Source organism: Hordeum vulgare, chromosome 4H (assembly GCF_904849725.1).
Source record: "Hordeum vulgare subsp. vulgare chromosome 4H, MorexV3_pseudomolecules_assembly, whole genome shotgun sequence".
Lineage (NCBI taxonomy): Eukaryota > Viridiplantae > Streptophyta > Magnoliopsida > Poales > Poaceae > Hordeum > Hordeum vulgare.
In genome coordinates this window covers 410,103,782-410,127,909 of record NC_058521.1, presented here as the reverse complement: position 1 = coordinate 410,127,909, position 24,128 = coordinate 410,103,782, and the positions used below count along the sequence as shown (strand labels likewise).

Sequence of the window (24,128 nt, the reverse complement as noted above, 5' to 3'; positions counted from 1 at the left end):
ATCCCTGCGAAAACCCAACAAAGACCGGACGGGTTAGGTTTGGCGTCGCAACAGGGCAGACGTACCTGGCCGGCTCGACGATGTCAGAGGAGGTGTCCGGCTCAGGCATAGGCAATCCAATCATGCCGACGAAGACGTTGATCTTGCCGAAGGGGATTCTGTAACCGGATTCGATCGAATCGGCCTCGGGCCCCCATAGCAAGTTGTCGATGTAGTACTTCCCGCGGCGGCTCCGAGTCATGAGCCCCGCTGCGTAGCTCCCGGACCCTGGTAGGGCTCCCTTTGAGAACTCAACTCCACCGTGCGAGGCCCCAAGGTGGGCGCCAACTGTCGTGGTTTTGTCACGGCAGATGTCCTCGTGAAAGGACTTAGTGTTGGAGCCATCGCACCTTGGTGGCGACTCAAAGGGGTTATGTGGGAGTGAGACAGAGATTTACCCAGGTTCGGCCCCTCGTGAGGAGGTAAAGGCCTACGTCCTGCTTGAAGTTTGTATTGATGATGTTTCGATTACAAGGGGACGTAACTCGCCTGACCTAGCACTCGATGATTTCTGACCTGCCCTCTCCTTCCCTGGGACTCGCCTTTATATACAGGTCGAGTCCTTAGGGTTTACAAGGGTCCTTTCCTTTACACAAATCGTGATTCTTCCGATCTCTAAGTCGCCATCTTTCCAAGACTTGGAGATCTTCCCTACTATGGACTTCTCCCGAAGGTCCTGAACCGTCATACGACTCCCAGCCTCGCTAGGCCAAGGCCGGAACCACTTGGAGATGAGTCGCCAGCTTGGGTGACCCGGCCCAACTAGGGCGGGTTACCCAACAGATAATATCCCCAACAAGTAGGGAAGTGATAAAGACTGAAATTTTGATGTGGACTGCTACCTAGCATAGTTGTCCTTTGCAACTTCTTTCACGTGACATGAATGTTCAGATCCGTAAGATTCGAAACAATAGTTTCCTATTGACATGAAAAAATAATACTTCAAGCAAACTAGCAAGGTAATCATGAACTTTCAAAATAACAAGGCCAAGGAAAGTTATCCCTACAAAATCGTATAGTCTGGCTATGCTCCATCATCCTCACACAACTAATGTAAATCATGCACAACCCCGGTATTAGCCAAGTAATTGTTTTTGCACTCTTACTTTCTCAAACTTTTTATAACTATCATGCAATACATGAGCGCGAGCCATGGATATAGCACTATAGGTGGAATAGAGTGTGGTGGTGGTTGTGAGACAAAAGGAGGAGATGGTCACATTGACTCGGCGTATCAAAGGGCTATGGAGATGCCCATTAATAGATATCAATGTGAACGAGTAGGGATTGCCATACAAGAGATGCACTAGAGCTATAAGTATGTGAAAGCTCAAAAGGAGAACTAGTGGGAGTGCATCCAACTTGCTTGCTCACGAAGACCTAGGGCAATTTTGAGGAAGCCCATCATTGGAATATACAAGCCAAGTTATATAATGAAGATTCCCACTAGCATATGGTAGTGACAAAGCAAGAAGCTCTCAATCATGAAGAACATGGTGCTATTATGAAGCAAAAGTGTGGAAAAAGATAGTAGCATTGTCCCTTCTCTCTTTTTCTCTCATTTTTTTATTTGGGCTCTTAGGCCTCTCTTTTTTCTTTTCTCTTTATTTATTTGTTTATTTTTGGGCTCTTTGGCCCCCCTTTTTTTATTCCACACATGGGACAATGCTCTAATAATGATGATCATCACACTTTTATTTACTCACAGCTAAAAGCGTAGAACGATGATGACTCTATAGGAAATGCCTCCGGCAGTGTACCGGGATGTGCAACGATCTAGCTTGGCATATGACGTTGAAACATCTCGCTAGCTATCTTACGATCATGTAATGGCAATATGAGAGTGACGGCACAAGTCATGAGATGGAACGGTGGGAGTTGCATGGCAATATATCTCGGAATGGCTATGAAACTGCCATAGTAGGTAGGTATGGTGGTTGTTTTGAGGAAGGCATATGGTGGGTTTGTGCACCGGCAAGAATTGCGCGGCACTAGAGAGGCTAGCAATGGTGGAAGGTGAAAGTGCATCTATACCATGGACTCACATTAGTCATGAAGAACTCACATAGTTGTTGCGAAAGTTTTTATTAGTAATCGAAACAAAGTGCTAAACGCATACTTCGAGGGGAAGGGTTGGTAGGTGTTAACCATCACGCGATCCCGACCTCAACACAAAGGATGACAATCAATAGTTCAATTATGCTCCGACTTCCTAACATAGCGGTTCACCATACGTGCATGCTACGGGAATCACTAACTTCAACACAAGTATTTCTAGATTCACAACACCCTACTAACATAACTCTTAATATTACCAAATCCACGTCTCAAAACTAACTGAGAGGAATCAAGACTTCTCTTTCTACTCAATGCACATGAAGATGGAGGTTTTTGTATCCTCTTTGGGTACCTATCACCTTTGGGACTACTTTCATGGCATAAGCCAACTACCAAGTATCGCACCGCCGTGCTCTAAAAGATATAAGTGAAGCACATAGAGCAAATGTATCTAGCTCAAAAGATATAAGTGAAGCACTATGAGCATTCTAGCAAAATCACGATGAGTGCATGTCTATCTCTCTCAAAAAGGTGTGCAGCAAGGATGATTGTGACACAACAAAAAGAAAAGACTCCTATGATACAAGACGCTCCAAGCAAAACACATATCATGTGGTGAATAAAAATATAGCTCCAAGTAATGTTACCGATGGATTGAAGACAAAAGAGGGGATACCTTCCCGGGGTATCCCCAAGCTTAGGATTTTTGGTGTCCTTGAATTTGGCTTGGGATGCCTTGGGCATCCCCAAGCTTGAGCTATTTCCACTCCTTATCTCTTTGTCCATGAGAACATCACCCAAAACTTGAAAACTTCACCACACAAAACTTAAACAGAAACTCGTGATAACATTAGCACAAGAAAACAAACTACCACCTCTTTTGGTACTGTAGAAAACTTGAATTCTATCTATATTGGTGTTGGGCTACTGTATTCTCACTTTTCCATGGCTAGTACCCACCGATACTAACCATAGTTTCATCAAAACAAGCAACCAACTCAACAAAAACAGAATCTGTCAAAAACAGACCAGTCTGTAGCAATCTGTATACTTCGTATACTTTCGGTACCTCAAAAATTCTGAAAACTTACGACTGCCTGGGTAAAAGGCATATCAACCAGCAGCAAAAAGAATCAACTCAAAATCTCTTTCTGAATAAAAATGAAAAATCATCTCGTGAGTGAAAAGTTTCTGTCTTTTTCTAGCAGGATCAAACAACCATTACCAAGACTAGTCATAAAGGTTTTGCTTGGTTCAAACACAAAAAGAAACACAAAAAACACAATCACAACAGAATTATGATGGTGTGGACGCAACAAAACAGAAAGCAAAAGAAATAAATTCATTGGGTTGCCTCCCAACAAGCGCTATTGTTTAACGCCCTTAGCTAGGCATTGATAAATCAATGATGCTCACACAAAAGACAAGAATTGAAGCACAACGGGAGCATCATAAAGCATGTGAAAATCACATCTAAGTCTAACATACTTCCTATGCATAGGCATTTTATAGGAAAACAGATTGTCAAGACAACCAATAGTTGCCATATGCAAGGAAGAAGAAAGAGACAATAGCAATCTCCACATAACGAGAGGTAATTTGGTAACATGAAAGTTTCTACCACAATATTTTCCTCTCTCATAGCAATTACATGTGGGATCATAATCAAATTCAACAATATAGCTATCCCATAGGATATTCTTTTCATGATCCACATGCATGCAAAGTTGACGCTCTTCAAAAATAGTGGGATTATCATCAACTAAAGTCATGACTTCTCCAAACCCACTTTCAATATTATTGCAAATATCATTGCAACAAGTAGTGGACATAGCAAAATTAGCATCCCCAAGCTTAGGGTTTTGCATATTTTTAGCATGATTGTCATTAATAGAATTTATAATGAAATCATTGCAATCATGCTTTTCATTCAAGGAGCCCTCGTGAATCATTTCATAAATTTCTTCATCACGATTTTCAGATTCACGCATCTCAAGCAAAACTCCATAGAAAAAGTCAAGTGCACTCAACTCACTAGCAATTGGTTCCACATAAGTGGATCTCTTAAAGAGATTAGCAAGTGGGTGAGGATCCATATCACTAGATTTTCAGCAAGCGAAGATGCAAGCATATTGAAGGCACATAGCACACAAGCAACAGAAAGCAAGCGAGAGAAAAGGGCAAACGAAAAAGGCAAACTTGTGAAGTGGGGGAGAGGAAAACGAGAGGCAACGGGCAAACAAAGTAAATGCAAGAGATGAGTTTGCGACACTTACTTGGACGAGTTCTTGACTTGATCCTCCCCGGCAACGGCGCCAGAAATTCTTCTACTACGGCAACAAAAGTCCTTCCCCGGCAGTGGTGCCACAGATCCTTCTGTCGTCTCTTGAGCTTGCGTTGGTTTTTCCCTAGAAGAGGAAAGGGTGATGCAGCACAGGAGCAGTAAGTATTTCCCTCAGTTTGAGAACCAAGGTATCAATCTAGTAGGAGAATCTCGTCAAGTCCAGAGTACCTGCGCAAACACAAAAGAGCTTCCACCCAACGCTTTAAAGGGTTGTCAATCCCTTCAAGATTGATTTCAAAGTGAGATCTCAAGGCGGAAAGTGCAACGAAGAAAAAGTGTAAGGCTGAAAATATGGTGTGGAGTAGACCCGGGGGCCATAGTGTTCACTAGAGGCTTCTCTCAAAATAGCAAATATCATGGTGGGTGAACAAATTACTGTCGAGAAATTGATAGAACCACGCAAAGTCATGACGACATCTAAGACAATCATCATACATATAGGCATCACGTCCGAGACAAGTAGACCGATACTTTCTGCATCTACTACTATTACTCCACACATCGATCGCTATTCAGCATGCATCTGGTGTATTGAGTTCATGACGAACAGAGTAACGCCTTAAGCAAGATGACATGATGTAGAGGGATAAACTCAAACCAACGATGAAAACCCCATCTTTTTACCCTTGATGGCAACAACATGATGCGTGCCTCGCTACCCCTTCTGTCACTGGGTGAGGTCACCGCATGGTATGAACCCAAAACCAAGCACTTCTCCCATTGCAAGAATCATAGATCTCGTTGGCCAAACAAAACCCACAACTCGAAGAGAATTACAAGGATATGAAATCATGCATAAGAGAGATCAGAAGAAACTCAAATAAGATTCATAGATAATCTGATCATAAATCCACAATTCATCGGATCTCAACAAACACACCGCAAAATAAGATTACATCGGATAGATCTCCATGAAGATCATGGAGAACTTTGTATTGAAGATCCAAGAGAGAGAAGAAGCCATCTAGTTACTAGCTATGTACTCGTAGGTTTATGGTGAACTACTCACGCATCATCGGAGAGGTCATGGTGTTGATGAAGAAGCCCTTCGTATCCGAATCCCCCCTCCGGCAGGGCACCAGAACGTGCCCCAGATGGGATCTTGCGGAGAGAAGCTTGCCGCGGCGGAAAAGTACTTTCGATGATCTCTTGATTTTTTATGGGATTTTAGGGAATATATAGGCGCAAAACCTAGGGCAAAGGAGCCTCAGGGAGCCCACAAGCCAAGGGGACGCGGCCCCCTGGCCGCGCCATGAGATGTGAGGTCCCTGGTGGCCCCCTGCCCTGATTCTCCGGCTTCCCGATCTTTTTCTGTTCCAGAAAATATCTTTTTGTCAGTTTCATTCCGTTTGGACTCCGTTCAAAATTCTCCTCTAGAAGGGGTCAAAAACATGGAAAAAACACAGGTACTGACACTTGGCACTGAGTTAATAAGTTAGTCCCAAAAAATATATATATATGGCATGCAAAACATCCAAAGTTTGACAAGATAATAGCATGAAACCATCAAAAATTATAGATACGTTGGAGACGTATCAATCAGCAAGCCAAACAAGTTAGGCTTGCAAAAGTTAAAAAGGAGAAATATTTGAAGCAAAACCTCCTCAACCTGTCGCCTGAGAAACTTGTTTGTACTCAGGCACAACTGAAAACCCTCACGGACAAGTACACTAGTCTTCATGCTGATCGGAAGGGGGCCAAAGTGCAATTCGTCAAAGCCGCAACTGCTACAATTGATGAATGCAGTAGCAGAATTGCCGCTCCGAAGCAGCAAAAAAATCCTCAGCCAAGCTATAATGTGCAACTGACTGAGGATGATGAAAATGAAGAACTAGCTGCTGAAGAAATTCCTCAGAATATTTTAGGTGAAGAATCTGCCAGGCCTGTCGCTTCAAAGCAGTGCCTGATGAAAATGCACCTTCACCAAAGTCTTCAAAGGTTAAGAAAGTGACTACTCCGTCTGCAGCAGACGTGAAGAAAACAAAAGCTGCTGAAAAAGAAGCTAACAGAGAAAAGCTTCAAGTACTTCAGAGTCTTCAGAGGCAAAACGCCTGAAGACTATGCCTACCTCATCATCAGCCCCAATGGATGCTACTCCCCTCAACGTAGCACCATGATATATGATGGTTCCATTCGGTGAAGAATACATCATTCCAGAAGAGGATGAAGAAATGGAGGAAAATTGCTCTGGTGCATCCACACCGATGGATGAGGAAATTCAAGCAGTTGAAAATCGCAATCACAAGTGGGTAAAACACCAATTTGGTGCCATTGTGAAAACCCTCAACGAGACTCAAAATGCACTCAAGAAAAATCATTATTATCTTCATGAGGTATTTGATCGCAGTTGGGCCACCTTGGCTCACCTGAAGGCTCCCGAGGAACATGCAGAAATGGAATTTACTCAAGACTCTGACTGGTCGTGGCCTCCAAAGAAGAAATTCAAGCCAATTCCAGTTCCTGACTTGGAGGACAGCTCATTTTCTTCATTCTGCACTACAGAATCAGATGAAGAACCTGAGGATACTGTAACTAGTCCAACCAACAAATCTGCCTCCAAGGATGCTCACGCCTCTACATCAACACAGAAGTAAAATTCTTCAAGGGCGTTAGTCCTCAGTTTTGTCCCTTTTTCGTCACTTGATGACAAAGGGGGAGAAATTTGAGAGTTATTCTTCAAGCGGGATTCTACTTATGGGCTTATAAACTTTATTAAGTTACAAACTCTTGGTTCTTCTGAAGTTTTTGATGTAATGAGTTGTAACTTAAGCCCGATGGTGTTCTGACTCTTTTGAACGTTTTTCCTCGCATGCTTATTGCTCTAGTTTATTAATGCAGGCATGCTAAAATTCATCAGACACAATTTTCCATCATGCATTTCTAATTCCTCATATTATATGTCAAATGCATGCATGAATTGCAAGATACAGGGGGAGATCTCCATGATATAAATCATCAATGTGAATCTGCTGTTCAAAGCAAATTCTTCAAAACATGCACATCTTCATGGGGGGTTTCTTTGTATCTTGACTTCAAATTCCTCAAACTATGTACTTACATTCCATATTATTATCACCATTGAAAACTTAACCTAATTGTCATCAACCACCAAAAAGGGGGAGATTGTAAGTGCATCTAGTGCCCCTTAGTGATTTTGGTGGTTTGAAGACTTACAGGTTAAGAGACTGATATGTTTGTGAGTGTACACATGCTCTATAAGTCGGTGAGGAGCTTGAGTTATTCGATGAATATCGACCCCTAAAAATGTATGTCTTCGGGTGAAGACTTCGGTCATTCCTTGAAGACTTTGATCGCGAAGAAATTGCGAAGAAATCGATATTCCTCATGAAGATATTGAAGATGAGGAATTCGGTGTGTCCTGTAGAAAACACTCTGAAGACTTTGAAGCGTGAAGATTTACTTTTTCTGTTTCATTTTCTTTACACTTGAGTCATAGGAACACCGTACTGTTAAAAGGGGTCGAAGTAAAACTACGGAATGATTTTCCTCATGATGCTCAACCCAAGCCTAAATCTATCAAAGCCTCAAAGTGAGGAATATGAGACATGAGAACTTTCACAGTTGAAAGTTCCAACCGTTGTCGCGCCACGCACCACCTCACTGATCTTATCCACCCAACAGTCATATTATTTAAGGGCATTTATGTCAAATCATGTCGGGATGCTCCCAAGCTATAAATAGCCGCCCCCACAACCACTAGTTGGTTGGCTGCTCCAAGAGAAACTGATGTCAGTCACTTAGAGCAACCCAAATTCCTCATAGACTTTGAGAGAAAATCATCAAGTGAGGAAATACCCCAAACACCAAACCCAAACCAAAAACCCAAGTGATTGAGCATCACTGAAGAAGTTGTTCCTGTGTGGAACCGACGCTTGTTACCTTTGAGGACTGTGTATCCTCCAGACGGTTAGGCATCATGGTCTAGAGCATCCAGCAGTCAACTGTGGATCGCCGGGTGATCGAGTTTGTGAGGGTTTGGAAGTCTGCCCTGAAGACTTACCACGAGTGTTGGGCGAGGACTGTGTGTCCTTAGCTCAAGGAGAATACGGTAGGGTCTTTGTGTCCCGGGACTGTGTGCCTTTTTGTTTCAATACCAAGCCGCTCCGAACCAGACGTACAACTGTCACAACAGTTGGAACTGGGTCATCAACAACTGTCTTCATCGAGCTAGGGGTTCTATTTCTTCAACTCTTTCATTTCCTCAATTGTATATTGAAGACTTTCATCTGTATTGTTTGAAGAATTTGTCTAAAGACTTTCTCTGAATTTCCTCAACCTCAAATTCTTCACTTGAGTTAATCTTCACCTGCTTACTCTATACTTGAGAACTGTGCAAACTGAATCTCTAAAATCTCATCGAGTACTTTGTTGTAGATATGTTTGCACACGTGATCCTCTTCTATATCCGCTGCACTCAGTTCATGACTGAGGACTTTCCTCACAAGGAATTTCCTCAGTGATGAAATTTTAAAAATCTCCTATTCACCCCCCCTCTAGTCGATATAAGGCACTTTCAGTACTCTCTTCTTTGTGTGCCCACGCATTCCAAAGGAAACTATCCTTTAAAGGACTACACACATATATGGGGAACTTAGTTAAGTCATATGTCTTTCGAATCTATCATATATAATGTTGCATATTTCAAATTGAAGCTTTGATGTATGTTGTCATCAGTTACAAAAAAAGGGAGAGATTGAAAGCACAAATGCTCCCTTGGTGGTTTTGATGATTAATGGCAACATACATTGCCTCTTGGACTAACACTTTTATCTAGTCTATTTCAGATCTAGTCCAAAGTGTGGAGTGGCTGGGAATTGTGAAAAGGATCCCCATGATGCAAGGAACATCTATTGGCAAAAGGTTCAAGACTCTACATTTTACTTTATGTGAGAAATCACATTTGAGTCCATAGGAAAGCCACTACTATTAAAAGGGGATGAGGTATTTATAATGATCTGGTTACTCAAGTACTTGGAGATATGCCACCAAAAACCTCACCCAAACCCTCAGAAAAACATTATGTCCAAAAACCTAAACTATAAAAAATCGGTGCCACCAACCTATTCCATATCGGCCCCACCGAGGTTTCCTTAGACAAAACCCAAGGCAAACCCTAGCACCTCGGTACCATCGAGATTCACTTCGATATAGCCTAAAAACAGTGACCACCTTGCTCGTATATAATTGTCAAAAGTCAGAATTTCCGAGTTTTGCTTTTCGATGCCACCGAGACACTAGAACTACCTAGGACAACTGAATCGATCTCACAAAGTTGTTATCCTTCGATCTCACCAAGAACCCAAAGGTTAGGACATTTTGCACTAGTCGGTAAAACCAAGTTTTTACTTCGGTTTCATCGAGTTGGGCAACAAAGTTGTAACGATTGGATTTTTGAGATGGCCATAAATACCACCCACTCCCTCTCTGTCATGGAGAGATCCCTTAGAACATTTTTTCACACTTTCACAATTCATTTTCTGAGAAAGAACCACCTATTCACGTATTGATATCAAGATATTGCAATCCAACCATATGAATCTTGATTTCTAGCCTCCCCAAGTTGCTTTCCACGCAATCATCCTATTCTACCAAGCCAAATTTTGTAAGAGAGTGATTGAGTGTTGAGAAGTCTATCTTTATAAGCACAAGAGCAAGAAGCTCATCATCCATACACCATCTATTACCTTTTGGAGAGTGGTGTCTCCTAGATTGGTTATGTGTCGCTTGGGAGCCTCTAAATCGCATGTAGTTAAACCAAGAAGTTTGTAAGAGCATGGAGATCGCCTACTTCATGAAGATCTACCCCAAGTGAGGCTACTCCTTCATGGACATAAGTGATGATGGAATAGACAAGGTTGCTTATTCATGGACCCCTTCTGGGTGGAGCCCTCAGTGTACTCGCACAACCGTTACCCTGTGTGGATTGAAATCTCCATCAACATGGATGTACGATAGCACCACCTATTGAAACCATGTCAAAAATTGCCATGTCTTCATTACATTTGATCTTCCTACTCTACCATCCTTTATGTTTCTTTTTTTTGAAGGAAAAATGTAAGGGAAACCCCCCACAATGAGTTTTTTTGAAATAATAAGAACCCAAATTTGCGCCCGTGGGGACTTGAACTTGGGTGGCTCGGTTGTACATCCACTCCACTGGCCAAGTGAGCTAGGCTCACTTCCTGTCCTTTATGTTTCTTGAAAATGCATGATGCTTACTTTCTAGTGCCCGATCTCTAGATATGCACGTGTAGAAACTCTTGGATGCAACTTAACTTGTGTAAAATCTGCCTAAATTTCAAATCAACTAAAAATTGCTCACATATCTTGTTAAGTGTCTATTTCTAGACGCCGCTTCTCGATCCCACATATTGTAAACGACCTAATGCTTGTACGAGTTAAATAAAGTGGGCCATACACTAAAAATGCAAGTGAGTGGTTTTCCATCTCGTGTGATCCCCACATTGGAGATGTTTCTTCCATTTTGTGATAGCTTGTTGCATACGTCCGGACCTCGCTGTCTGGACCGCAAAATCCATCCAATGCAGTCCTGTATCGGTTCACAAGGGGGTCTAGACATACTTTGTCCTGAAATATGAGACAAATATGGGGGGGGAGTGTTGCGGGAGTTTGGACACGCGAAACGTTGGACTACGACACTCCCAACCCACCCAAACCCCCCTGGTGGTCCCATTTTCTTCCACTCCGCCCCTTCCCCCCTTACTTTGCATACACACCCTCCACCTCCGTCGTCGCTCTTGTACATGTCTGGCCGCCATAGAGTCATTGTTGAACATCCGCAACTAGCACCAGCGCGCCCTCTTGCCTCTATGACGGTGTTGCCCACCCTAGAGTTGTTTGTACCGAGGTACACTATGTCCCTTTGTGGAAACCTTCTTAACGGACACCACGCCTGACAAGTGTTCGATGAAATGCCATTGAGCTTATTTTCAAACGCTATGTCGTTTTTAAAGTACGAAGAATAGTGTGAGCTAGTCCACCATGAAAGGTGAGTTGTTATGCGATAGACAGTTGGTTGTATCTGTGGATTTCGTAGGCAGGAGCAGAGGGGAGACTTTGTGGCAGCAAGTGCATGCATCGTTTCATCGACGAAAGCACATTGCGTCCTATGACATGTACACCGTTCAAGCACGTAACGTGAGGTCGTTACCGTATCGCTGGTACACTATCCACACTAGCGTGACCAAGTTTTGTAACGTGGTTTGTCAGTTGGAGGCAAGCTGGCCATTCCACGCGGCAAAGGACGAGATTGTAAGTTTTACTTCCTCTTGTTTATTTATTGATTGATTCATTCGCTCGATGTTGGCCTACCCATTATGTAGCCCGCACGCACTGCCATGGTGTATCACAAGGCAAAGGGACGATCATTTACATGCACACAACGATTGGATGAAGATGAAGGGGGGGTGTATGTATGGGAAGGTATGATCCGCTCATGAAAAACTTGTTGGACATCCGATTAATCTAGTCGAATTTAATAATTGTTGTACTAGACTTAATTTGCATGCTATGTATGGATGATTTGTGCTATTTTCTATCCGATCTTTGATGAATATATGTTGATTTGCACAAATTTCGTTCGGGTAGTTCAGATGATATTTGAAATGTATGTGACTACGGTTGAATGACGGTGTTACGCATTCGGGTCCGTGAATTGATTTTTTGTCCGTAGATGGATGCAGAAAGGGCGTGTTTGTTGCGTGCATGAGGCCCAACCAGGCCCGCGCGGGAAGAAAACTGGCTGTTTGGTGGGCTGCATACACTGTTGAGCCTGCATGGCACGATGTTTAAAGCACTCCTAGGCCTCGCTCCGTGGGAACACTCGAATCAACAGTTTCTCTAGAGCCAGGGCCGAGCAGTGCACGTGGGCGACAGCGGCTGCACGCGCACGACCACTCTTGAGAAGTCGCGTTGCTTCCCAAAGCGTCGGCAATTATTAGCCTCACCGCGCCTCACCGCTGCCTCTCCCCACTCTCCCCCACTCTCCCAACTCTCACCGGCGGAGGCGGATCGGAGGATAGCAAGAATACCACCGGACTCCATCACCGGTGAGTGGATCATCACCTGGCCCGCGGCAATGGCGGTAAGCACTTTTCTTTTCGTCATGCACTACTTTTTCGCGTTCGATCCGACGGTAGATTCGATCCATGGCGGAGAGGGGAATGGGGAATAGAGGTAGATAAGCATGGCATTTGATACTAGTTCATGCAAGATCGGAATGGAGGTAGATGCAGATGTAGTGGTTGGCCTTCATCTTCATGCAAGATCGGGATTGGGGGTACACAACAAACATTGGCTAACCGCGCCGTTGAGGCGTACAGAGCGGTGGGTCGAGTGGCTGGCCTTGATCTTCTAGTCCATCGCCGTGCGGGGCGGCGGGTCGTCCTCATCCTCGGTAGAGTCGAGGTCGATCTGCCAGCTATGATGGCCTGCCTGTGGCGCCCTCACTAGCATCTGCACCGGTTCTTCCTCCTCGTTAGGCTCCCCACCGATGATCGTTGGCGGCACGATTGCCGTCTCCCAGTACACTGCGGCACGGCGGTGATTAGGAGCCCAGTAGTTCTTGCACTTGGACCACCTCTTCCTCTGTTTAGCGTCATCGGAGACGGCCTGATTCATGGCCCAGCGAATGATGTCGACTGCCATCACGCCCTTCGCTGGGTTAGGAATCAACGTCTTCAACTCCTGTGCAGTGGCCCTCATGAGCACTGCATCAGATTCCTTGTGCATGTCAGGCATGGAGCCGAAGTTCGAGCACACCTCCATGGTGTTCTCAAACTTGGTGTGGTCACCAGTCGACCACCCGAGGAAGAAGGTCCTCCAGCCAATACCCCAAGGGAAGGGGTTGGCGTTGGAGTTTGAGCTGGAGCTCATGGCGATGGAGAGGAGGAAGGTTGATAGTGAGAGAAGAGATGGGGCGGGTAAGTAGTGGTGGTCAGGTTGAGTAAATATAGGCACGATGGAGAGGAGGAAGAGTGACAGTCATGTCGTTTTAACTACATGCTCTTCAATGAGCCATGAACTCTGTCTGTGCCTGACTCCATGAATTGTGTGCAGGTCGAGGAGAGCAATGAGATGGGCACGGAGGTGCTCCTGGCCGTTGACAAGAAAGGCAAGGAGGCGGTTCATCCAATGCCCGAGGTGGTGCTTCCGCCCATCGCTGAGGAACAACCGAAGACTCCAATGGTTGGCGACGACGAGCGCATGGAGGATCCCCCAGCAGCAAGCGCCGCAGCTACAACCACTACCATGAGGAGGGTGGCCCAACTCACTTCTGCAAGGTCATCCTTGCACCGAAGCTTGAGTGCATCCCCATGCCCCTGGAGTTGACCAAGCACTTCGCCGCGGTGCCGACGGAGTTCAAGCCGAAGAACAACATCGGCTGCTCGTGGAGGGTGACGGTCAAGCTGATGAACGGCAGGGTGACCCTGGATCAGGGTTGGGCCACCTTCGCCGCCGTTCATCAGATAAATATCGGCTACATGATGACGTTCAAGCTCCTGACTCCCGACACCCTCGAGGTCATCATCTTCGACGACGATGGCATTGAGGTGGTCAACAAGTGCGGGAAGCACGACGAAGCCTTCGCCGCCAGGGACTAGGGCCGGGGCACCTCCTTCCTAAGTACTATCGAGTCTGCTTGAACTATGGTTTATGCGCTGATTTATTTGAACTATCATTGTGAACTATGCTGTTAAGTAGCTGAACCTTTGTGTGGTACATGGTTGCGTCGAAGTGTGCTGGTAACCTCATCAACTAGCCAAATAGGTTATCACACACCACGCGTTGCATTCAACCAAACACCATGCCTTGGGTTTGTCCACTAACATGCACGCAACCAAACATCGGCAATATGATTCAACCCATGCAGCCAAGAGGGCATGCATGCAACCAAACAACTTGCAGATGGTGCATTTGAAGCTGTTTTTGTTCAACCAAGCTGAGTTGAGAAGGTTATGCAATCCATCTACCGTAGACTAAAAGAACGACACACTTCCAAAATAAATTATGGGTTGCCATCGAAGATACCGCTTGTGTGAGTTGAATAAAGCGGGTCATACCCTAGAAAAATGCAAGTGACTGGTTGTTCATCTGGAGTGAGCGAGATATTTCTGCCATTTTCTGAGAGCATTGTTGCATACAAACATTATACGTATTTGTTATTGTTACGAAACAAGATAGGGACAACATCGGAGAAAGGCTTCACCGCCCGATCGTGCGCTTGGACGCTCCAGATCGCACCTTCATCGTACTCTTATCCACCTGAAGCCCTCCCCTCCATGGGTTCTCTCTCCGAGCAGCGACCTCCCTCCCGCTCTCCCCGTCCCGACCGCTGCCTCCATCGAGGAGGTAGGAGTCTAGGTAGATCAGCGAGCTGGTTGGCGGACAGCTCTTTCGGCGGGCAATCACAGAAGCCACGCCGTACGCGAGGCGGGCGCGCAGGCCAGGTTCGGCAAGCAGTCGCCCCCAGCTAAATTCTGCCATGGCGAGGCTTCCCGGTCTGCGTTGCTGCGACCTTGCCGCCCGCGGCTCCCTCCCTCCTCTCGGCCTTGCCTGCCGCCCTCGCAGGTCGCCCCGCGCCTCGCCTCTACGCTACTCGTCTCTCCAAGGTACACTGCCTAGCTTCACCAATGCTCAGAATTGTATGGCGCGTGGAAATTCGGTACTTCCTCCATTTTTATATACAAGGTCACGAAAAATCACGAATGCATGCATAACGAATTAAATAGGTTACTAGTAAAAGAAATATCATTAATGTTTGCCTCGTATCGTTGGTGGTCTTGTATAGATGCAAAATATATATTCCGTAGTAACCTCGTATAAGGGAGTACCTCAGAAGTCGAAATAGAATTCTCTTCTTGCATTTCTCGGGGTTACTTCTCGCGATGCTAAAAATGGGTCGGGATTACTTGGCCACAGCATTCTGATTTTGAACACGTTATTTTCTCCATGCGTTGGTGTATTTAAATCCATGCTATAAAGAGAAGAAGGCCAAAGGAGTACTGTACTAAGCACCAAGATGGTTCTGCATTTGTTCTTTCATACTAATCCCGTGGTCTCATTGTTGGAACTGATAGCCGGTGACAGTTTCGGGGAGGATGTCTTGCGCATGTTCCTTGAGGATAGGCAGACGAATGGGGACTTGGTGTCCAAAGTCGCTGACATGGTTTTGAGGAGAAATGACACAGGTCTTGATGTGATAGAGGCTACCACGGACCATGAAAATGCTGAAGATGTTGGACAACTTGAAGATGTAAGCTGTAACAGTCGTGTTGTCTACTTATCTACTGTTGCAAGGCATAACTGACTCTGACTGAACAATGGAATGCAGTTCAGGGAGGATGTTATGAGTCAAGGAGTCGTGGGATTCGAGGCAAGTGGAGATTTTATGTCCGGTGATACCAGCCTTACTGCGAGAAGGAGGCTTTCTGCTCTGGTATGTCACGACCGTGCTTTAGGATTATTACTGTTCATTATCTTGACTTTTGACCATGTTTTCGGAGAGGTAATTGATAGATTGGCATGTTCTTGCAAATGATGACAGGCTGGGCAGAAAGAAAGTGATAAAAGGAAGGAATTCAACCTTCTGAGATATGAAGCAGTAATTTTCACTACCAGTGTTTCATGTTCTGATGCATTCAGTAGGAAAAAATATCATATCCAGCTGCTCGTGTTTTTTTCCCCACAGATCAAGGATGAACTTTTGCTCTTGACCGTTGGAATTGGAGCCGCTTGCACTGTATATTGTGTCCTAGTCTTCTCTCTGGAGGTATTTTGACCCTAAACTTTATATCAAAGCAGACACACATTTTTGCACTAACCATGAATGATTGAATTTTTTTTACAAAGAGAATATATTAATATCATGAAGATACCAATTACATCCAACCTCTACAACAACGAAATGTCCTAAAGACATTACGGATGCACACAACCCGAAAACTTGAAGAAGTAAAAAAAAGATCCCGCTACGGTGATCAATTCCTTGTAGCTGCAACACAAACCACCACCAAGACCACTCGAAGTCCAAATTCTCCAAAAACGACGCCTCCAAGAAGGAAACGGTGCATAAGCGCCATCGTCGCCCGATCATAAATCTTAAGTTTTCACCCTGAAGAAATCCACGCTCTCAAAACAATGTCTTCAGCAAGGCCATTGCCAGGCACAACCAATTAAGGCCAGACCTTGGATTTTCACCCTGAAAGAACACACTATGTACTCCTCATGTGTTGTCGCCCCCACTTGTCAATGCCGCTGCTACGAGTCACGAAACACCAAGCAAAGTCCTCATCGCCTCGAAGACTCGGTCCACCATTACTAGGCCTCGGATCTCAGCCATCATGACATTCTCCGTCACTGTCTTCACCATGAAAATCGAAATACCGACATGTCCCATAATGTCAACAGACAACGAAGCTTCGCATCACGCCCACCTGAAGCCACACGGGTTGAAATGAGGGCGTACACGACCGAATCCCATCCAATCCATCAATCTACGGGCAACAGGCACCCAATGGAGATCTCCGGTGGAGCCTTCCGGAACTCGTCAATGGACAGATCAATGAATGTCGACATCTAGCAGAACACCATCTTGGCGCGAAAATAACCCTAGTTTCTTCAGGTGGGCGTACTCCTAATCCAGATTGCCGCCAACAGCTGAGGGGGGAGACAACCAAATCAGGCTCCCCGAGCCAAGTCACTCCAGACTCGCATCCCGCAGCGGACAGGTCGGAGCGCCGCCGCCGAAGACGCAGATGTCGTCCCTGTCCACCCCGCACGCACTGAGCGCCGCCGTGTTGTGAGGAGTGTGAAACATAATGTTGTGGGAAACTGCACGACACCCAAATACGGGTGTGGCTATCTCATATATATATATATATATATAAGGGTACACCAAGTGTACAAATACATGATACATGGTATACACAGAAGCTACGTATATACATAGTCTAACACCCTCCCTCAATCTTAACTGTGGCCTGAAGTGCTAAGCAAGTTAAGATTGGTCTACAACCTTCGAACTGAAGCTGTGGAAGTGGCTTCGTGAAGATGTCAGCAAGTTGATCTTTGGAGGAGATAAACTTGATATGAAGAAGCTTCCGTGCAACACGTTCCCTCACAAAATGATAGTCAACTTCGATGTGCTTGGTACGAGCATGGAAAACTAGATTGGACGAAAGATAGGTCGCACCAATGTTGTCACACCAAAGGACCGGTGGCTGCTCTAGAGAGACTCCCAACTCTCTGAACAGGGACTGCACCCAGATAAGCTCAGCTGTGGCATTGGCAACTGCTTTATACTCTGCTTCGGTTCTACTCCATGAGACCGTGAGCTGCTTGCGCGCACTCCAAGCGATCAAGTTAGGACCAAAGAAGAAGGCATAGCCCCCCGTTGATCGCCGGACATCAAGGCTCCCAGCCCAATCCGCATCAGAAAATGCAGAGAGAGCACACGACGAGGCAGAACGAAGATGCAAACCATACGTCACAATATGTGAGAGATAACGCAGGATGCGCTTCACCGCCGACCAGTGTGAAGTCCGAGGAGCATGAAGATACTGACACACACGGTTGACTGCATAGGAGATGGTTGGCCGTGTGATAGTCAAATACTGCAAGCCATCAACAACACTGTGATACTCAGTAGCATCATCCGAAGGAAGTAAAGTACCATCCAGAGGCGATAACCGATCCGTCGCAGACATAGGAGTAGTGACATGCTTGCATTGCAGCATACCAACACGTTGCAGCAAGTCCAGAGAATACTTCTGCTGAGTGAGAGTCAAGCAGCAGATGACCGTGAGACCTCCAGGCCAAGGAAGTAATGCAGAGCACTCAGGTCCTTGACAGCAAAGTGAGCACCGAGAGCAGACAACAGGCGGTCGGCGACCGTCACGGAGGAACTAATGAGGATAATATCATATTGAATTCATGCTCCAACCAACTCATCCAAAAGTCCGAACTATGTTGATAATATCATATTGAGGAACTAATGATGGTGCCATCAACAAGGAGGCCTGTGCCTAGATCCTGACGAAGTGGCAAGCCCCGGCCACCCATGCCATCATTTTGGTAGTCCGATGGTATGATGAACTCTCCTATGCTATGTACAGACCATGTATGAGCTATGTGCTATGGAATGAAAGTACGTGTGTTGATCTACGTTGCATGCTTGTGTATGTATTTGGGGGTTTGGATATGAGGGGGATGGCTTCGGAAGCGGAAAATGAGCTGCAGGCCAGAGCTGTCCTCGGACGTGTCTACAAATTAGCTCTGTCCGATTGGAGATGCTCGGGTGACATAGAAAAATGTGCATTGGTATTTGTACTTGAATATGGGACACTGTGAATGGTCTTGGCGTTTAATGGCATATACCTGCATAGACAAGCTAATAAGCTCTGTTTGGACAAAATGCTTACATATTTTCTTGAAGAATCTATGATCATTAGTTTCTATATAGTCTGTTAAGCTCATGTTTAACTTTACCTGAAATATTGGTAATTGATCGGCAACTAAATTTCGCTGAATGGTGGTATGACTGAATCTTTGATGTTCTTATTGAACAGGCTGGTATCAGTTACGCTTTTGGAGTTGCTTTCAGGTTAGCTAAACAGGATTCCTTTACAGCTCAAGAATTGAAAGTTCATGATGTTTCTTTTCGAGTGCTGTCATGAAGCCTGTCTAAAGATACTCTAATATACGAGAAAGTTGTAACTTGTGTTTCATTTTCAAAGATATAATATAAATATAACCACTCACATTATATTGAGCAGCTGGTTGTATCTTCAACTTCTGTATCGACGCGCAGATAGCCTGTCAAAGGAAGATGTTCCTGAAGTTTTTCTAAAGAAGAAAGTGAAGAAGTAGGTTTGGAAATGTCTTTGTCTGTGATCTGTACTCAGTCTCCTATCCCTCATGTTTAGAATGTTTGATCTATAATTGTTGTGTACATGCAAATGCTAGAATCGGCATTCGAAGCGAGGATTTGAAGGATACATTAGATAAGACATTGGGTGGCTCTCTGTTTGTTCTTTCATCCCCAAGGCTTATAATTCCTGCAGTGATTTTTGGACTGTCAACCTTTTCTAGTCATTTTCAAAATAACATTTTTAACTTTGAGGTAAAGTACAACTCTTTGTCATTACAGATTGCATTCAATTGGTACTGCTTATTATGTTAGACTTATCTTGACCTTATGAATATGTGATATATCATTTATCTGTTTGCAGCTTGTTCCAGGGATGATGGGGTTCTTCGCGTACAAGGCCGCAGCTTTGGTACAAGTCTACAGAGATAACGATGATCTTAGATTGATACTCCCCGAAGATGATCCTGACTACAGCTGAAAAGTTTTGACCACGTTGATGTATAGTTTATGTTACAGTTTTAAATAAACCCTGCTGATCTTTTGTGTGAATGATAAAAGTTAATAATGCAATGACAGAAGGGGTGGTAAAGAGCACCATTCTGTTTCCAGATACAACATTACAGCTTAATTGGGATACTCTTGCAATCACAGGCTGCAGAAAGCAATGCACCAGTAGGGAAAAAAAAAGGGAGAATTGGAGTGCAATGCATGCAGCAACCAGCAATTGCCATACACCACAGCAAGTCGGAGACTGCAGAGGAGTATTCTTACTAGTACTTTCTAGCTAAATGTTTTCCAGAGTAGTCAGTTACAAATTTTGCAAGCTTAGTGCTGGGCACTTCACCACTAGTACTATTAACAAGATGATGATCAGAAGCTGGCCGAGTTCCTCCGGCGGAGCTGGTTCTTTGGCTCCTGCTGCGGCACACAGTGCACCACCGGTTCAAATGCCTGCATCACACAGCAATTCGACGCGTCAGGTACGCAGAGCAAAACTGAAGATACTACATTTTGCCTCGCACACACACGGATCTGGGCTCACAATTTTCTAGGCACTTGGGTGGGGGTCAGGATTTCGTACGCCCGAAAAAATGCAGACAAGGACACAAATCTCACCTTTCCGAGAGGTTGTCACTGGCAGGCTTATACATGCTGTCTTCAGATTTCATGACATATGCATTGAAAGGAGCACAAGACTATTACTAGTACAAAAAATCCCAGAAAACGAAAAATGTGCGGTGCGAGGTAGATGTGCAAATTTTTCATGGATATTAGTAAAACTTTGCGCATCAAAGCTGAAAGCCTGAAACAGATGGGCAGCAATACTATACTACTCGTATTTATTTATGAGCATGGAGCTGGGGAGGAGCTTATTATCTTACTACTACCAGCAACTACTGTGATGCTGACTGCATGGTTGTAAATTGGTAACGAAGGGACTGAGCTGGCAGACAAAGAGATAAAACCTTCCCAAAAACCTAATTTTAGTTCCATCCAATAGGTTAAAAAAAATAACCATCTTCTTATCATATGTTAATGAATCCAATCAGCAGCCAGCAGGGAATAGACATTGACTATTCTTCCTGTAAAGGGAGGTGAGATAGATAGAAATGAAAATGATTGATCCTCCACCGTGTTATCCATTGATGATCAAGCAAATGCAGCATGTTGGCTAATTATTTACTCCCTCTGTATCATAATACTTTAGGTGGAAAGAACTAGTCTAATCTTCCCCATCGACAAGTATTATGGTGCAGAAGGAGTTAAAGAAACACGCTAGAAAAAGTAGTTTTCGTAGGGTGAAAAATATTGACATAATGCAACGAGATAAGTTTTTGTACAAGATGAAGCGGTCAGAAGGTGTCGACTTGATTGGGTAGAACTTTATGGTCCATCCATCATCATCTGACATCCTCTGGTAACCACTCCAGAGCAAAGCCAACGACGCACAGACAGCGAAAGAAAGAAACACACAAGGGCGGGCTCATCAGCAATAGCAGACCACGCTATACATGCATCAGCACGACAGGAGAAGCAGAAAAAAATAATAAATCCAGAAATGAACAGTTTCGCTCCCACTGATTGACCACCCGACGTTGAGTGGCAATGGATAGCGGTTTGTTTTCGTTCCAGCTTTGTCCTATGTTAGCCCCTGGTATTACGGGGTTACTGTATATGTTACTGGAGGCGTTTCGTAGCCAGCATGAAAAGCGACGAGGCCTGGTATTGTTGTTGATGGAATTCATCGATCTCTTGAGCAACTTGAGATGTGTGGACTAGGTTGGGAGTTGGGAGTAGTACCTTGTAACTCCTGAGCTGCTGGTTCTCCTCTTCCAGCCGGGAGATCTTGTTCTCGAGCTCGTTCGTGTACGCCTGCCGTAAGAGCCAAATGGAAGCGAGTGAGCGTGCAACAAATGCGAGAGGGAGAGATTTGGGGTCTCGAGAGGGACCCACCTGCTTCCTCGCGCGCGACCTCGCCGCCGACTCCCGGTTCTTGATCATCCGCTTCTTCCGCCGCTCCACCGTCTTCTCCCCGGGGCCGCCCGCGGCGGCACGCTTCCGTCCGGACATGGTGGCCCCGTCGTGGTCGTGGTCGTGGTCGTGGTACAGCGCGTCCAGCACCGGCCCGGCGCCCACCCCTAGCGGCCGCGGCAGGGGACGCCCGACGTTGGTGTGGCGCTGCTGCCCCGGCACCGGGGCAGCGGGATTGTACTGCTCGGCCCAGTGGGCGCCCCCCGCATCGGCACCGGGCCTGGACAGGTAGTCTTCCAGCGTCATCTGGGTGCCGCCCTGGATGTCCCGCCACACCTCGTCAGCCGTCTTCCTAGCCGAGCCGGCCGTGCGGAGGAGGTCGTCGAGGTTGACGCCGTGCAGCTGGCCCTCGACGTCGCTCAGCGTGAGGCTGCAGAGCGAGCCCTGGCGCGAGATGGCCCCACCGGACGGCATTGCCTGAGTTCCCATTCACTCACTAGCCGCGCGGACAGGGACACCACACAAGAAACACCTGGAAGAAACGTAAGCGTACACTTGCATGGCAGCGCGGAGAGATGCCGCTCCACCTCTTCTCTCCTTTCCCTTGGAGGCGAGGCTGGCTGGACAGCTGAAGAAGAAGAAGAAGAAGGCAGAGGGGAGTTGGGGAGGCAAGGATTTACGATTCCTCAAAGGGAGTGGTGGGCTTGGGCCGATGGGGGCAGACAGGCGATGCCTCAAGATGGGAAGAATCCAAAAAGAGAGGAGGGAGAGGGGGGGAGAGAGAGAGGGAGAGGAAAAGAGCTCCTGGTTTTTTAGCGAGGCCAGCCTGAGCCAAGGTTCCTAGCTTTGCTTTCAACTCCGTCGCCTTTTCGCCCGGTGGAATTTTTAGTTTAGTTTATTTATTTGTGGTGGGCGGGCGCTGCTGCAGTCTCTGCAGGCTGGCTAGCGATAGCGAGCAGGGACAACGGGTCAGCGAGTGCCACAGAGACCGGGCCCGCTAAATAGTCCGTTCCATTCAGACGTGCTGTGCAAAATTGGTTGGAATTTCGACCTAGTATAGCAAGTACTGTAGTAAACGATACCGTATGTCTTCAAAGCAAAGCAAAGCAAAGCAAAAACATTCCGATCGAGCGGGAGCCGAAAGTAGACAAAGATTCAGGGGCGAATCGTGGCGCGAATATACCACTTGTGTGAACCACAACGGCTACATTGGTTTGACCTCTCGCTAGAGGAAAGAGGAGCGAGAGCTAGGCTGGTGCCGAATTGCAGGGATGACCAGATGAGCCCGGTAAACGAGGGCGACTCAAGACCTTTCACCGCGCCCAAGACATGGTTCGGATCGTTCAACTTGATCACTGAGTTGCAATTTGTGTTGTCAATAAAAGCATCTACAGCCCAACCATGCCATGAGAACACTGATCGATCAGGTTTAATTTTTTTCTTTTCGCATCCAATTCTTTTAGAGCAACTCTAATGGGCTGATTCAAACGGATGACGATTTTGTCCGTTTTTTGTCCGTTTGGGTCGGTCAGGCGGACACAAACGTCCGCTTCGATGTTTGGGTCGGCGCATGCGTCCAACGCTGGCTCGACACATTTTTGCCGGCATGCACCAAACATGCATAATTTAAACATTAAAAAAGCCGGCCACGAAGGCCGACCAGAGTCCACGCGTTACATTATTAATGAAAAAAAGAAAGAAAAAACTAGGCGTCCTCGGCGGCGGCGGCGAGGTCGGACTGTGTCGGAGAGGGGGCGGGCTGTGCCGGCGCGGGGGCGAGGTCGGGCTGTGCCGGAGCAGGGGCGTGCTGTGCCGGCGCGGCTAGTGCTGGTGTCGGCGGTGGTGCAGCACGGGCGCGCTCGTGCGCCTGGTGCATCGCCATCTGAGCTTCAAGGTAGGCAGCCTCCTCTGAAAGAAGTGGGCGAGGGTGGACGACGAGGGTGTTCTAGAAGAAGCCGGGCGTAGCACGGGCGCGCTCGTGCGCCTGGTGCATCGCCCTCTTAGCCTGCAGGTAGACGACCTTCTCTGGCAGCATCGCGCAGACATAGACGACGAGGTTGTCGCCGTTGTCCATGGTTGATGGGTCGTCGACGAGGAAACAAAGGGGTGGAGAGATGGGGACGTGGGAGGGTTCTGGAAGCAGATGGCGAAATCCCACCGCGCGCTCGGATTAAGAAAGGTCGGCCGCGGTCGTTGACGCATGGGCCCGAGGATGGCAGACGTCATAAATTATATTGACTGCGGTGGTTGAGGGCGGACATCGAGGGGGCGCTTCGCGTCCGCTTCGCGTCCGTGTCGTGCCGA

The 24,128-nt window shown here is 46.2% G+C and overlaps 2 protein-coding genes across 2 annotated transcripts; one reads left to right on the top strand and one right to left on the bottom strand.

Annotated features, from left to right (window-relative positions):
- Window positions 1-14,763: 14,763 nt before the first annotated feature.
- On the top strand, window positions 14,764-19,964 carry LOC123448762. Its single transcript, XM_045125761.1, has 9 exons — window positions 14,764-15,093; window positions 15,562-15,737; window positions 15,816-15,920; window positions 16,029-16,085; window positions 16,173-16,253; window positions 19,051-19,085; window positions 19,258-19,347; window positions 19,448-19,604; window positions 19,714-19,964. The coding sequence occupies exons 1-9, from the start codon at window positions 14,967-14,969 to the stop codon at window positions 19,828-19,830; spliced, it is 945 nt and encodes a 314-aa protein (XP_044981696.1). The 5' UTR covers window positions 14,764-14,966; the 3' UTR covers window positions 19,831-19,964.
- On the bottom strand, window positions 19,891-22,669 carry LOC123448763 (ABSCISIC ACID-INSENSITIVE 5-like protein 2). The gene is made up of 3 exons (XM_045125762.1): window positions 21,807-22,669; window positions 21,654-21,725; window positions 19,891-20,303 (listed from the first exon to the last, which is right to left on the bottom strand). Exons 1-3 carry the CDS (start codon window positions 22,311-22,313, stop codon window positions 20,223-20,225), a joined length of 660 nt encoding a protein of 219 aa, XP_044981697.1. The 5' UTR covers window positions 22,314-22,669; the 3' UTR covers window positions 19,891-20,222.
- Between the last annotated feature and the right edge of the window lie 1,459 nt (window positions 22,670-24,128).

Excerpts from the sequence above, each read along its gene's own strand:
- LOC123448762 (XM_045125761.1), top strand. The coding sequence starts at position 14,967 with ATGGCGAGGCTTCCCGGTCTGCGTTGCTGCGACCTTGCCGCCCGCGGC. Across the intron at positions 15,738-15,815 it reads ATGTTGGACAACTTGAAGAT|TTCAGGGAGGATGTTATGAG; the intron begins GTAAGCTGTAAC and ends AATGGAATGCAG. Across the intron at positions 16,254-19,050 it reads TCCTAGTCTTCTCTCTGGAG|GCTGGTATCAGTTACGCTTT; the intron begins GTATTTTGACCC and ends CTTATTGAACAG.
- LOC123448763 (XM_045125762.1), bottom strand. The coding sequence starts at position 22,313 with ATGGGAACTCAGGCAATGCCGTCCGGTGGGGCCATCTCGCGCCAGGGC. Across the intron at positions 21,726-21,806 it reads GGTCGCGCGCGAGGAAGCAG|GCGTACACGAACGAGCTCGA; the intron begins GTGGGTCCCTCT and ends CTCTTACGGCAG. Across the intron at positions 20,304-21,653 it reads AGCAGCTCAGGAGTTACAAG|GCATTTGAACCGGTGGTGCA; the intron begins GTACTACTCCCA and ends TGTGTGATGCAG.